Consider the following 13,497-nt stretch of genomic DNA (forward strand, 5'->3'; position numbering starts at 1 on the left):
GACATCTCCGAAATCCTTAAGGTTAGGTCGGTTTCAGGTTGACATTAATTGCCATATTGGAATGAAAACATATTAATGCAGCGTGTTCGCATATTCACGCACATATCCATGGAAAACAAAGTAAAACGATGGTTCAGTAAAATAACAGTAAGAAGCTTGCACTGACAACTCATAAAATGACTGGATAACCACTGATATCAGCCGCACCATGTGTTCTTTAATTTTTCTTTCCTATACCAACTTTTACATATCAACTGCAGCTGTGCGTATGCCAAATTGGCTATGTCTAAAAACGTCCCTTCATTTAGGGATTCTCGGGGAAGCATGATGTATTAACGCAGACGTAGACAAACAAGTGTTAAAAGTTTTCGACAAAACCCCGAGACTCGGGGGGAAAAAAAGGACAACACAACACAAAGTCTCATACACAGCAATGTTGCGCCATCAGATGTCTCAACTGGAGGCAGAGATTGCATACATCGGAATGTACCTCAGGGTCAAGTACATCGACCGTGATCGCTTCGGACTCCTGGCGTCAATGCAAGTGGGGGGGCATCACAAAAGGAAGGTGCTGAATGATAAGAGCTGTTTGAGACTTCGTGTTGTCTTGTCCTGAGTTTGTAAACAAGTGTCGCCTAATACCTCACCACCCTGCGGGCACGACGCCGCATGCGCGCAAAGCTTTCGCCATCGAAGGCGCCTTGTCAAATTTGGGAGCTCGTAGACTTGCCTTTTCTAAGCACTCCCGAATCCCCACTCAAGCTCACCAGCCCCCCCTCCCCCTCCTAATGATGGCCTTTAAGCGCCGCGGTAGTACCGCCTGCCTGTTTTGTCTGCGGGCCAGAGAAGCATCATGCATCTTCTGGGCTTCTTGCTTCCACACGGGGGAAGCAGACAAACGCTCGCGGACGTCGTCTTGTCGGAATCCATTCATTTCGCTGTCCCCTCTTAGTTCGCTCTAAACTGGTTGTCGATCAGGCTCATGAGTCCTGCCTGTCATTTTCTTTTGGCTTTGACTTTTCAAGCAAGCCTTTCCGTCGCCCCGGTGCTTTTTGTGCTTGGCGGAGGTGAGGAGGGCGGTAGGTCAGCGTGCATAAAGGGTCATTTATTTCGGCTCAGGAGAGACGGAGGTACAGCAGATAGGCCGAAGGCCCATACCAGATAACCTGCAAACACACAAACTAAAAAAAAAAAAAAAAAAGAGAGGGAGGGGGAGGGGGGCTCGGCAGCTCGGTTTTGGGGACAGGAGGGGCTCAAGCCCACCCTGCCCCCCCCGCTTCCGGAGCCCCTGTCCGCGTTTGCGAAAACTTAATCTTCTATCAGCATAAAATTTGAGTGGGAGATATATGATGACACGAGGAAGACATCATAGTAACTTTGGTGCAGTAGTGAGGTCGAATTTATTGCGTTTCCTTAAAAGTTTACGCGTCAACGCTGGGCTCAACTTTGATACTCCTGTGAGAATGCGGCTTGCTTTTTGCCCAATGAAGTAACAAGAAGCGGACGTTTGGCAAACAAAATAGGTGAAAGGCTCCAGGTGAACAAATTTCAGTTCTACTTCACTGGTACTAGACGGGATTATTGAAATTGAACTCAAAGATGCACTCGTTAAGGTGACTAAGCCACGTCTTACTACGTTTGCATACGCACTCAAATATCCGGTGTTTCGGGTACCAAAAAAAGTGCCCCGGCCTTCGTTTTGTATCGCTCGAGAATGAGTATATTGTACATTCGTAAAAAAGTCAGATAATCGAAAACGCAAGCAGTGCGTTCGGTCGCGGCGTGATAGCATGAGATGAATCTGCTCAGTCGAAACCGAAACTGAGTGGCCAACTAGTTCCCAGAATGCACTGCATGGTATTTCGCCACAATGGGGAGCGTCGGTTTTGGAAGAAGTCCATTGGCCATCAGTCTCCTTGCAACATCCTGGACACAGCAACAAAACCCAGCCCTTGCACCTGTTACACTGAGTACGAGCGTCCGACAAAAACTAACTCACGGAAAGGAAATGGCGGCAGTTAGGTCTACTGCAAACGAACTAACACACAGATACCTGACAATAATTAAGTCTGCAACTACAATGAAATAAAATGAGACAGACCCAAAAGCTGCAACCGATGACCATGGAGGGGACATGGGTCTCGTGCCTCTGCAAGAAAAAACACAGAAACTGCAAAATTAAAATAGGCAAGTGGATAAACCAAAAGGGTCAGAGGCAAAGCATAGGCTCCCAGAAGCGTAAAGGTGCTGCACGGTGAAGGCTCACATGGAAAGCTCATAAAGTAAAGGGATGGCTTGCAAATGTCTTAAGCAAGTGCAGAAGTGAAAAACTTGAGGATACAGAGAGAGTGCATATTTCGAGGTGTGCGAATGACACGAGCAAAGTGAACAGAAGAATGACAGGGGAAAAGACAAGCTAACATGGGCAGGAAGTCTCTGCATAGGTTTTCATGCAAGACACCAGGAAGGAAAGTGTAGGCTACAAACATCCACATGAAGCAAAAAAGGATGAGTGAAACATAAGCAGTGCACAGCACAAGGAGGAGGACAAGAAAAAAAAACATGATACAGAAGAGCAAGATTGCATGACAGCGAAAGCTTCACATAGGCCTACACGTAGAGCAGAAGAAAAATTGCTCCCCACAAGGAACCGTAGCAAGCGTAAAAAAATTCAGAGGCTTCATGCAGCCATACGCACAGAGCACAATAAAAAAAAAAAAAGCTTCCCACAAACATCCGAAGCAAGCGTAAAAGTAAAAGAATATTCTGGGACCTCACTCAGGCTTACATGCAGAGCATAAGAAAAAGCAAGCTTCCCACAAAGAGCTGAAGAAAGTGTGAAAAAAATTTAGATGCTTCACGCAAACTTACACGCAGAGCACAAGAAAAAGAAAGGATTCCCACAAACATCTGAAGCAAGCATGAAAAAAATCCAGAGGCTTCATGCAGGCTTGCACATAGAGCATAAGAAAAAGAGCTTCCCACAAACATCTCTAGTAAGCGTAAAAAAAATTCAGAGGCGTCACACAGGTTTACAGGCAGAGCCTAAGAAAAAAAGCGTTCCACAAAGACCCATAGCAAGCGTAAAAAAAATTCAGAGGCCTCAGGCAGAGCACAAAAAAATGGGCTTCTCACAGACCCGTAGCAAGCATAAAAAAAGCACAGATATTTACAAGCACAGCACAAGAAACTTCCCACAAACATGTGTAGCAAGCATAAAAAAAAATGCAGAGGCTTCACGTAGGCTTACATGGAGATCACAAGAAAAAGGGCCTCGCACAAACAACCGTTGCAGGAGTAAAAAAAATTCAGAAGTGCCTCGGTAAACAAGGAACGCAAAAAATGAAAGCTGCCCTTAACACAAAGAAGAAAGCAAAGTAAAAACAAAATGAGAATGGGACAACAGTTTCATCAACTAAGGCAATCTAAAACACTAATTAGTTTTCCGAGGTCCTGCCATCGACTGCCGAAGTCCCTGCGTTCAGCTGCCCCAGCCGCCAACTCGCAACTTTTTTCCCGCAGGAACAGTTGCAGCCGTGCATGGCAGAATCGCCTGATGAGCTTCATTTTGATTTCATGGCGGTCGGGCAGCTGAACACATTGGCTCTCTGCAGCCATCCTCGCCGATAGGCCGTCCAGGATGCCCCGTGCATGCATCAAATCCGCAATGAGGCTGCGAAAGACACTTTCACAAATTGTGAAGAGGGCGCGTGCAGCTTCAGAGGGGCAGGTCAGAGCGTCAGGGACATAACTCTTTAGCCTGAGGAGGCTATTTGCAGGTGCCATGGGGACTTGAACAGCTGCAGCACACGTGTCACATGTAGCATTATGTTTTACAACTCTTCGTACCACATACCCGCGTAATAGTCAAAGCTATTCTCCTCAGGTTGTGACATGGTGAGTTCTACCTCCTCAAGAAAAATGTCGGTGGGCACAGCAGGTTGTACATCCAAGTCTGCGAGGTCAGCCAGGTAGAAGGAGGCATCGTCCAGTTCGTAGGACCCTGCCTTGGACGCCTTCAGGTACTGCGAGTGTGTGATGATTTTCAAGGTCATCTTAAACTCCAAGAAGTTGGGATAGGGTTGCCCTGTCGCATTACCGAAAACAAGTTTTCATGGCAGTCCTGCGTGAATCTGGATGTGAGCACAAATGAAAAAGAATGTCCCTCAATGAGACTTTGCTGCAGGTCTAGAATGGACTTGGTAGAGAGGATTACCTCCCCCTGCACTGGCTTGAACGCCCCATCCCCAATAGTGAGGTGGAGAAAAAGATCCTTAAATTTGACCAAAAAGTCAAGGGTGTTCTTGTAGCAGGCCTCATTTTGCCTGCTGATCGCAAGGACTGGGTGCCTGCTGCTCATAAGATCAAACCATTTGTTGACCTGTTCCAAGAACCAAGCCGTGGTGAGGAAGTTGGTGCTCCAGCCATGTTTCTCCACCAGGAAGCGCAGGGCAGTGGCCGTGGAGTGACTGAGGACCCGTAGGGCAGTGCTCACCTACAAACACAGAACTGCTTTAGATCATCAAGTGTATGCAATGTTTGGTAAACTCGACTGAAGGAATCAATGATTTGAAACTTCCCCCTCAGTCAATAAAAGAACAGAATGGGCACTAAACGAAGAAAAGGCTGCTAACTTCCATTATTGTTGTCCATACGAATGGTTTTTGCTGGTTTTTTACGAGTTTTGGCCACTCTGTTAAAGTTGGCAGTTCCACTTCATGAGCAAAGGTGATGAATGCCAGCACTGAAGTAAAGTACACTCCATGGTTACTTTGGTAGCTGTGCGTTGCTAAAAGTGTCACCGACTCCGATTTGTGAACCACTGACTGATTTTGTTGAAAACACTTTAAGGGAAGCTAAAGAGGTTCTCCAAAAAAAAATGAGTTAGAGGTAAATTCTTCCGTATTTGTATCCTGCAAATTTGAATATGCACTATTTGCTCAAGAAGTATCACCCAACGCAAAGAAATATTTAAAAAATTCACTCGGCATGATGTCACGTCAAGAACTTTCACCTGGCCACCGAAGCTCAAGCACCATCTCTCGTGCAGTGTTCCGGCACATGTGACCAGCCTTGCCCAATGCAGCGTTTTTTTTTTTCTCGTGAAATGGTGCGTCATCTGCTACAGACGCCTAGTTCCCGCTACAATCTTTCACGCCTGACCAACATCCGCTAAATCTTTTATGAAAGTTTATAGGTGTACTAAACTTACGTCAAAACAAACAGGCGAGTGAAAATCGTGAGCATGAGGTGAATCGCACACAATTTGTCGACCACTCAAATAAGCTTGCAATAGCTGCAGAGATTCCGAGGATCCTTGTTGCGACGCTGCTGTCTCTCAGAAATTTCCTCCTAGCTTCTTACACCTCGGGAGGGCGGGGCTTCAGCGCTATGGTCAAAATGCTTTGATGGCTACTCCGGGCCTCAAATTGACAAATAATTTTAATATTCGTGATACTGGAGGCCATATGAAGATGATGCAAGTGTTTTTTAAAGGTACAAAACCGCTTTAGTTTCCCCTTAAGCAGGCACGTGCGAATAACGAATTTTTTATGTTTCAAGCGAATAAGAAGCTAATAGTGACTTGGGTCGAATAATTTCGAATCGCATATTGAATACTTGCTGTGCCTTTCTGATACTGCCATTGCGCTCAGCTTCCGCCATCTTGACAGTGTTGATGTCAAGATGGCGGAAGGTAGCTTAGCTTAATGGAAGCTAACCTAAGTTAGCTTCCAGTCGTGTGTAACTAGCTTAGCTAGCTACAAACAAGCTAAGCTACATGCTAACTTAGCTTAGCACTCTTACCTTAGTACACATTTTTCAAAACATTATAGTATTTGAGTGATGGATGAGTGTGAACGAGTATGAATAAAAAGTCATTTTAGATATGATATAAAGACTATCATACCTAAAACACCTAATATCAAGGGGCACACAGTAATCCACTGAAATGAGGTTAGACAAGAGTAATTTTGAGTATGTTTTGTTCACGTTCTCAAGGATGTGCGTAAATTCTGCAGTTGCTAATCGAAGCAACAAATGAAGCTTGTCATTTAGTTCTCCTTGTCAACAGCCTTTTTCCTGTAGAGATAGCTTTCTAGTGCACAAACTCAGCATGTGAGCAATGATTATACTTTGTAAAGGAAAATCTAGCTGGTTTCATTTAGGTTATTCTCAAGTATCTGCCTACCCACTGCCAAGGCTCAGTTAATTCTGATCTAAATTACTGAATGACTCTCGCTTCAAATAAATCAAGCTCTACATAGAGATTGTAAGTAGATGAGAGATTTGTCAGTCCTCTTGCTATACCCAAATATTCGTTTTAAATCTTAGACTAAAGAAATGATGAGCAATGATGCACACTGCTTGACGGGACCTCAATTGTAGAGTAACACATATTCATGGTAAAAGCCAGTTTTTTTTTTTTTTGGCCTTGAGGTAAGCACTTATATTGACCGGGAACATGAACAATCATTACGCTACATTACAATGTTTTCCTGAATTCGTCGCACACGCGCGTGACCTCTTCTTCTCTGGAGGTGTGCCTTCCACTCAATGCACAATCGCAGTGCCTGCGAAATACGCACAATCACAGTGTTTTCTCTGTAAGTGTCGCTTCTGCACAGCACACCGGTGCTCGTTAAGAAGCGCACTCAACTGCGCTAACTCGCTGCAATCGCGACTTTGCCAGCACTTAGAAAGTGTGCACATCACCGAATGAACGGCACGCAGCCAACTCATCGCGAGTCCCAAGGGCAACTGATAAGAGCGCTAGAGCGATCTCGACATCACAGGACACAGGACACACGATTGGTAGGTGAGATGATGACGTTTTATTCTAGTAGGGCCGCGCCAATTACGGGGTGCAGATTAGACCTACCTTCCACTACATTAATGGGACGCTTAGTACCTGGGAATGGTGACTAGAATGACGTCACGTGAGAACTGTGTATAGCCATAGGCTGGGGATGGCAACATGTGCAGCATGTGCTGAGCTGTAAACAATGTTTAATTTTGGCCATTCGTGTGCAGAGATTAGTCATGAGCTGCCCAAATGTTTGCCGAGGCACTTATTGTCACGAACCCAAGTCAAGTGTTCATGCAGTGCTCGTATGGAATCCATAAGCCTCATTCGACCATCATCACCACAGGGTGCTCTCCTAGACACCGTCAGCATAATTACCTCCATGGTCGCATCAGCAAGGTTACAAAAATTGGGAGTGAAGGAAACACTCCCCCTCTAAACTTGAATTCACATCTCGACGAGTGCAAGATACTGAGGTCAAACTAGTGCTGTATGCCTGCGATGAGAGAATCATTCCAACACAATATCAATAATCTACCCCTTCATACCACACTGCAACTAAGTGAAAAAGGAACCATGACACCAACTTATCATTTAAAAATAAATTGTGTAAAATACAAAAACACTACAGTTACTAACAAGGATATTATACCTGCAAATAATCAACAGGGAGCTTTGAAGCATTTGAGTAGCCTGACAACAAACTTGCCTTCAAGCCGCCGCCCTAGAGTTCTAGACGACGGCAATGGGAAGCTCCCCTCCAGTAGCAAGTCGTAGCCCAAGCTGCCACATGCAGATCGCATCTGCAGCGACTTCTTCACCGTCTCATTAGACCACTTGGACCCCCTGTTGCTGGATTTCGATAGAGCTGCCAGTTGGTCCACAGTGAAGAACTCGTGCAAGTGAGACCAGAATGTCGCTTCCCTTGTCTTTTGTAAGGCAGCCTGCCTCACCAAGCGATGATTCTCGTTCTCCAGCTGCTTGATCTTCCGGCTCATCTGAAGAAAGACATCTTCAGTGAGCCTAGGTGAAACGGGTGATGGAGAAAGAGGCTGTAGGGTTCGCTTAGAGGTCTTGGCCGCTGGTTGCCACAAACACGGTACAAGAATTGGGTGTCGCCCACCTCATGAGATCACTCCAAGCAGTGCAAGAACCATGACACATACCCAGCTGGTGGAGGCCGCCGACACCAAGGTGCCGAGGGCAGCTGCGCTGGCCTGGCCGCGCTGGTTGTCACTGGTCACCTGCAGCGAAGGGTGCGGTGGTATTGCTACACGGGGGTACGCAGGACCCTGGAAGATGCTTACGAAGCACGCCCCGCTGGTGGTGGGGAGCGGCTGCGTTAGCAGGCCGCCCTGCAGGGCCGCTCCAGAGGTCCTGGCTGCTGGTTGCTACAAACACGGTACGAGAATCGGGCGATTCCCACCTCACAAGATCACTCCAAGCCGTGCAAGAACCACATACCCAGCTGATGGTGTCTGCCGACACCAAGGTGCCGCGGGCAGCTGAGCTGGCCTGGCCGCGCTGGTTGTCACTGGTCACCTGCGGCGAAGAGCGTGGTGGTATTGCTACACGGGGGTACGCAGGACCCTGGAAGATGCTTACGAAGCACGCCCCACTGGTGGTGGGGAGCGGCTGCGTCAGCAGGCCGACCTGCAGGGTCGCTCCGGAGGTCCTGGCCGCTGGTTGCTGCAAACACGGTATGAGAATCCTCGTTTTGCAGAAATATGGGTTCGAGAATAAATGGATTTGTCGCCCTTTCTCTCTTCATGCTGGCCGAGCGGAGAGGGACGAAGGCTTCTTTGTATTTACCTCGGGGTGAAAGATAATCCTCAAGGGGGACAAAAGTGGTTTTGGGGGAGCTCTATCTAAGTCAATGCGACACAATAAGCCAACGGGACGCAGTGGACGTGCCTGCGGCCAGGGAACTCTCGTCTTTTAGCCATGCACTCTCGAACCACTAATTCTGCAAATGGTCCACTGGGTGTTGCCCACCTCATGAGATCACTCCAAGCCATGCAAGAACCATGACAGATACTTAGCTGGTGAGGCTGTCATAACATTACAAGGCAGCTGAGAGTGATGAATGCCTCATGCATTAACTTAATAGAAGCAACAGAATATGAGTTATTGGGTTTTGACTTACATTTCCATGAGGCGGGGTTTTGTGCTGTGTCAGGCTGCAACACTGAATGATGGTGTCTCATGCACTCTTGCACAAGGACCACTCCGATTTAAAAAAAAAAGAAAAGGTCTCTGACATGGAACAGAGATGTCAACAGCCTACCAAGTCCACATTATTATAGGTCTTGTACCTGTGCCTCTTTCAAATCATATCAGTAAAAACATCTTAACACAAGATAAATTATTGCTTTTAATTCACTCTCATAATCTAGGTAAATACCAAAAGAACAAAAATCTCACTTAACCTCGTTACACACACTCACTTGACTTTCAGAATGCAGAAACAAGCTCGGAACAGCTGTGGCTTTTAGCCTCCTCCAGCCGTCAGAGCACCTCGTCTGGAACTGGGAGGGCTCGAAGTGGTCCTGCAGCGAAGAACGTTTTGGTAGACGTCAAAACTGTGTATTCAGCCGCTCGCGTCACAGTACAGTTATTCCGCTGACGAGAGGCTCACGCTTTCAAAATACGCGATCTTACAAATCCATCATCGCACGACCGCCACAGGCCTGAACCACTCGTCTTTCTGCGGTGAAGCGAAAGCGCACAGGACGCTTCCACGGCAGTAGAGAATAGATCACAAAATACACGGTTTCGTCACAGTGCACTCGCGTCCACCGTGCTCGCGTCACAATATTAACAATGGACAATACCTCACCTCGCAAAGGTACAGTCGGGAGGTTTCCACCCCGCGCCACGCCTGATTCCTGAAAGCCACAGTTTCCGTCTCCTCGGGGATTTCGGCAGCTTGAACAAGCGAATTCCCCTGGAAGCTCTGTTCTGGCACTTCAGAGCACAACAACGACCCATTCATCAAACAAGAACGGAACGGCGGAACTCCCGCGGCTACACAAACTTTTGTTTACGTTATTTCAACGCACGTGTCCGCGTGCGCATTCGTTTATTCTATCATTAAAGAAGGCTATGACGAAAAGCTCACATGCACCAAGTTTTCAGTCACCAAGCGTTAACTTTTTTAACTCTAGCGACGCTAAAATGAAATTACCGAACCCTGCTTTACTTTTGAGGCTCACGACCACCGCTAGGGGAAGTTTTGCGGCTTGTGATTGGTCACGAGCGGCCTGTCAATCAACTATTCGACCAATAGATTTTCGCCCCATTGATACCAATGAATGGCCAAACTCTCCCAATATACGGCTCTGGAGTAGCGCAATCTAGAACGCCGCCTCTCGGCGACTAGCGGCGAACGCCCGGAGGTTCCAACTGTGGTCAGAAATGCATGGAGAACGTGAGAAAATCGTTGTTTCTTCAGTACTGTGGGGTTGTACGGAATGGCAATTGTTTTTGACATAATAATGGAACATTTTAGAATAATTTGCGCTAAGTTTTGTGCCCCGCAAGGACGTGACTTTTTTTAAAAAATTGCCTGAGCGGCATCATGCAGCAGACGACACGGCGACGTCACACCATTCACGTGACCCGCTCCGGCCAACCCGAAAGGCCCATCTCCGCTGCGAGCAAAAATCGTCTGCTTCAAACGCCATTGCCTTGGAAATTGCCTTCTCAAAATTTGCACATGCATCCGATATTATTTAAACTTTGATAAATGGTTTAGTGCTTTACTAACTTCACGACAGACTAGTTTTGAAAAGTGTGAACTCGCCGTTCATTTTTTAATCAGCCGTGTTGTGTCGATCTCCATGTATTCTCCCATAGGGCAGGCCGCCTGCTGGAACCCTGAGTACCACGTGACTCGCGCCGAGCCGCTCTGTCGGCCATGTTGTCGGCAAAACACGGGGTTCAAAGGATTGCGCTACTCTGCTCCGTAGGAGCTATATAGTGCTCTAGCTTAAACATGGCTGAACAAAAAGTAAGGGCGCAAACGAGCTGGTGTACATTGCACATGGTTGAAAAAACCCCGAGACTGCGGGTTAGTGTTGTGTCGTTTACCCGCAGTCTCGGGGTTTTTTCAACCATGTACCATAAACATGGCTCCCGTCTCGTCGCACCGTCTGAGAAGTGTTTGTTCGAAGACGGCAGCAACAGCAAGAGCTTGTATTTATGCTGCACGCTGTTGGTGTGGCGATTAAAGGTACGCCGAACGCCTTCTAAATTTTCCAAAGCCTTAAAGAATGACGGCTGAATAGCCGAATTTATTGGCTCGCCTGATCCTGAAATTGCGGTAAAGTACATGAAGAACTTTGATAAGCATTTGAAGGATGTATGCAAACCTTTCTACACCAGCACCATGCTTTTTTTATTTTTTTATTTTCCACGATGACGGAAAGATTGCACGAGCTGCCAAGCGATCGCCGTCGAAGTATCCACGCATCCAAGCAGGCGCGACTTGCGCGTCCGAGGGAGTCCCTAAAGGCTTCGGCGCAAGCACGAACGACGCCGAGAGCTCCGAGGACAGCGTGGAAGCGCAGAACGAGCAGCTCCTACCGACGACCGGCCTACCTCGGTGCCGTTCCTGGCTGCGCCGGAGCCTTTCGGCCGCGGGGTTCGGTTGGTGCGGTCGCGGTCTGCGAGGTTTAGCGAGGCGAGCACGGTGGCATCCTCGGAGTGTCCGGAAGCGAACTCGCTCGCCAGGGATTGCGTACACCCGACGTCTCTGGTCCAGAGTGGCCCGGCGGCCCGGCCCGGAGCCCAAACAGCCCAAAACGCTTGAGTTTTGATGATTCTTCCGTCTCGTGCGAGACCACCGCACCACCGCAACCACCGTGTGAAACCACCGCGAGTAACCGCGAGACTGGCCGCGAGAGCGGAAACGCCGTCATCTCACCGGAAACCGACCTGTTCGAGCTCTCGCGCACCATCTCCGACGATGGAGCTCGCGGAGCGCGCTCCGCCACCGTGCACCGGAAGTGAGACGATGTCGTTTATAGCATCTTCGATCAACTCGCACCGGAATCGCCCTGAAACCAGCACAGTGCACAGCGCTCCTCGGTCGTGCAGCGCGATGTCGGTGCAACATCGAGGACAAACCAGACAAACTGCGCCGCGCCGGTGCACCGGTGTAGGGAGGCTCAAGTGAGGGTGGGTGCAACTGCTAGATCGGCCATCACGGGACATGGACGCCATTTAATTGCTAAATTTTGCTGGGAGTCTATGGGGCAAAGGGTCGTTTTCTTTCCTAACTCAGGTCATAAAAGCCCATTAAGGTGCTTGAATAATTTACACAAGGTATAAATGATTACTTTTCCATAGCCACCAGTTTTGTTGCGATAGGTTAAGTATTTTTTTAACGCGAAAAATGTTAAATTCCGCCATCTTGGACGTTGCTTGTTGTCTGGCAACCTTGCTTTCTCCGCTCGACGTTTGCAAGAAGGAAGCGAGAGAGGCTGCGCCAAGGCGCTCGTTGCTTGCAATGGGAGGCGAGAGGAGGAAAGGCGCATGGAGCAACAGAGTTGCAACAGAGCGGGCGCCTGCTCTCGTGCAGGCAACGCTGGCGCATATCCTTTCTCGAATCCTCTCCCTCAGGCGCCGCCATTAAATTGCAAACGCTCTCCAGGTTTTGAGTTGCGCCCACCCTCACTACAGCCTCCCTACACCGGTGCACCGCGGCGAGCTCCACCTTGCGTCACTTCACGTTTTGTTCGTTTTTTCTTGCGCAGGTCAGCGCACGGTGCCCGTCTGCTGTCAATTTCTTCTATTCTTTTACTCGCGGATTTGACGGTCCCACAGAAATAAACATCGTGGACGTGATTGTCGATGGGGTCACGAAGCGGGTGACAATTCCACATGTATATGTTGGCCATCATTATTGGTTCAAAAAAACGAAACACCAGATAATAGCCGTACCTCGCTGTCATCGAAACGCCTCGCGCCGCTTACCACGAAGTTCGTGCTTTCCGGGCGCTCCTTGCCACCGCAGCAATCGCCAGTAATCACAGCGATGGCGAGAAGCTTGTCGTCTCGCCGTCAGAAGACCCGAGGAAATCATCTAGTGCAGCTGCGAGGCGTGTTCGTTTTTGCAAGATCGCCATCTCGGTATTCTGCGCGTCTGCTACTCCCGCCATCTTCTCGATTCCCGCTCCTGGCCGCAATGCCTGATGGGACTGCCCCCCGGCGCACCGCCGATTTTCTTGGTGCGCGTTGGGGCAACGAAAAGCCGCACCGGGAGGGTGCGCTTCGTTGATCGAGGATGTCTGGTGCGCACCGGTGCACTTGATCGAAGATGAAGGGGCGCACCTCAGTGCCCCGGTGCGCACCGGTGCGGATGATCGAGGATGCTATTAGTTTAGCTCGAGTGCACTCTGACCGCTGGAGCGCGCTCGAGCGCGTTAACTTAACGCGCCCATTTGTTGCCCCTTCGGGCGCTTCGCGACCACTTTTGACGTACGGGAAGCATAGGACGCTAAACACACCAGTCAAAGACGCGCTCCAGGCTCCATAGTACGGGCCGTGTTTCAAAATTGACTCGATTTTATTTTTTTTTAGCTTGGCCGCGTTGGCGTTCCAAAACCTACCCACGTTAACCCGCGTTCTGCGCTTTTCAAATTGTTTTCACGTGACATGACCCGGCGGGGTAACCAGGGTAACTCTAG

General features: G+C 48.6%; 1 protein-coding gene across 1 annotated transcript; it reads right to left on the reverse strand.

The window, feature by feature from the left end:
* Positions 1-3,538: 3,538 nt before the first annotated feature.
* On the reverse strand, positions 3,539-9,652 carry LOC121836840. The gene is made up of 5 exons (XM_042292104.1): positions 9,645-9,652; positions 9,253-9,354; positions 7,515-7,803; positions 4,382-4,495; positions 3,539-4,025 (listed from the first exon to the last, which is right to left on the reverse strand). The coding sequence occupies exons 3-5, from the start codon at positions 7,801-7,803 to the stop codon at positions 3,964-3,966; spliced, it is 465 nt and encodes a 154-aa protein (XP_042148038.1). The 5' UTR covers positions 9,253-9,354; positions 9,645-9,652; the 3' UTR covers positions 3,539-3,963.
* Between the last annotated feature and the right edge of the window lie 3,845 nt (positions 9,653-13,497).

Source organism: Ixodes scapularis, unplaced genomic scaffold (assembly GCF_016920785.2).
Source record: "Ixodes scapularis isolate PalLabHiFi unplaced genomic scaffold, ASM1692078v2 PGA_scaffold2__306_contigs__length_199485367, whole genome shotgun sequence".
In the NCBI taxonomy this organism is placed as follows: domain Eukaryota; kingdom Metazoa; phylum Arthropoda; class Arachnida; order Ixodida; family Ixodidae; genus Ixodes; species Ixodes scapularis.

What these genes read in the sequence shown, in the direction of transcription:
- LOC121836840 (XM_042292104.1), bottom strand. Translation starts at nt 7,803, where the DNA reads ATGAGCCGGAAGATCAAGCAGCTGGAGAACGAGAATCATCGCTTGGTG. An exon ending in TCTAGGGCGGCGGCTTGAAG is followed by an intron (nt 4,496 to 7,514) that starts GCAAGTTTGTTG and finishes CTGTGTTTGTAG; the next exon opens with GTGAGCACTGCCCTACGGGT. An exon ending in CGGCTTGGTTCTTGGAACAG is followed by an intron (nt 4,026 to 4,381) that starts GTCAACAAATGG and finishes ACACACTCGCAG; the next exon opens with TACCTGAAGGCGTCCAAGGC.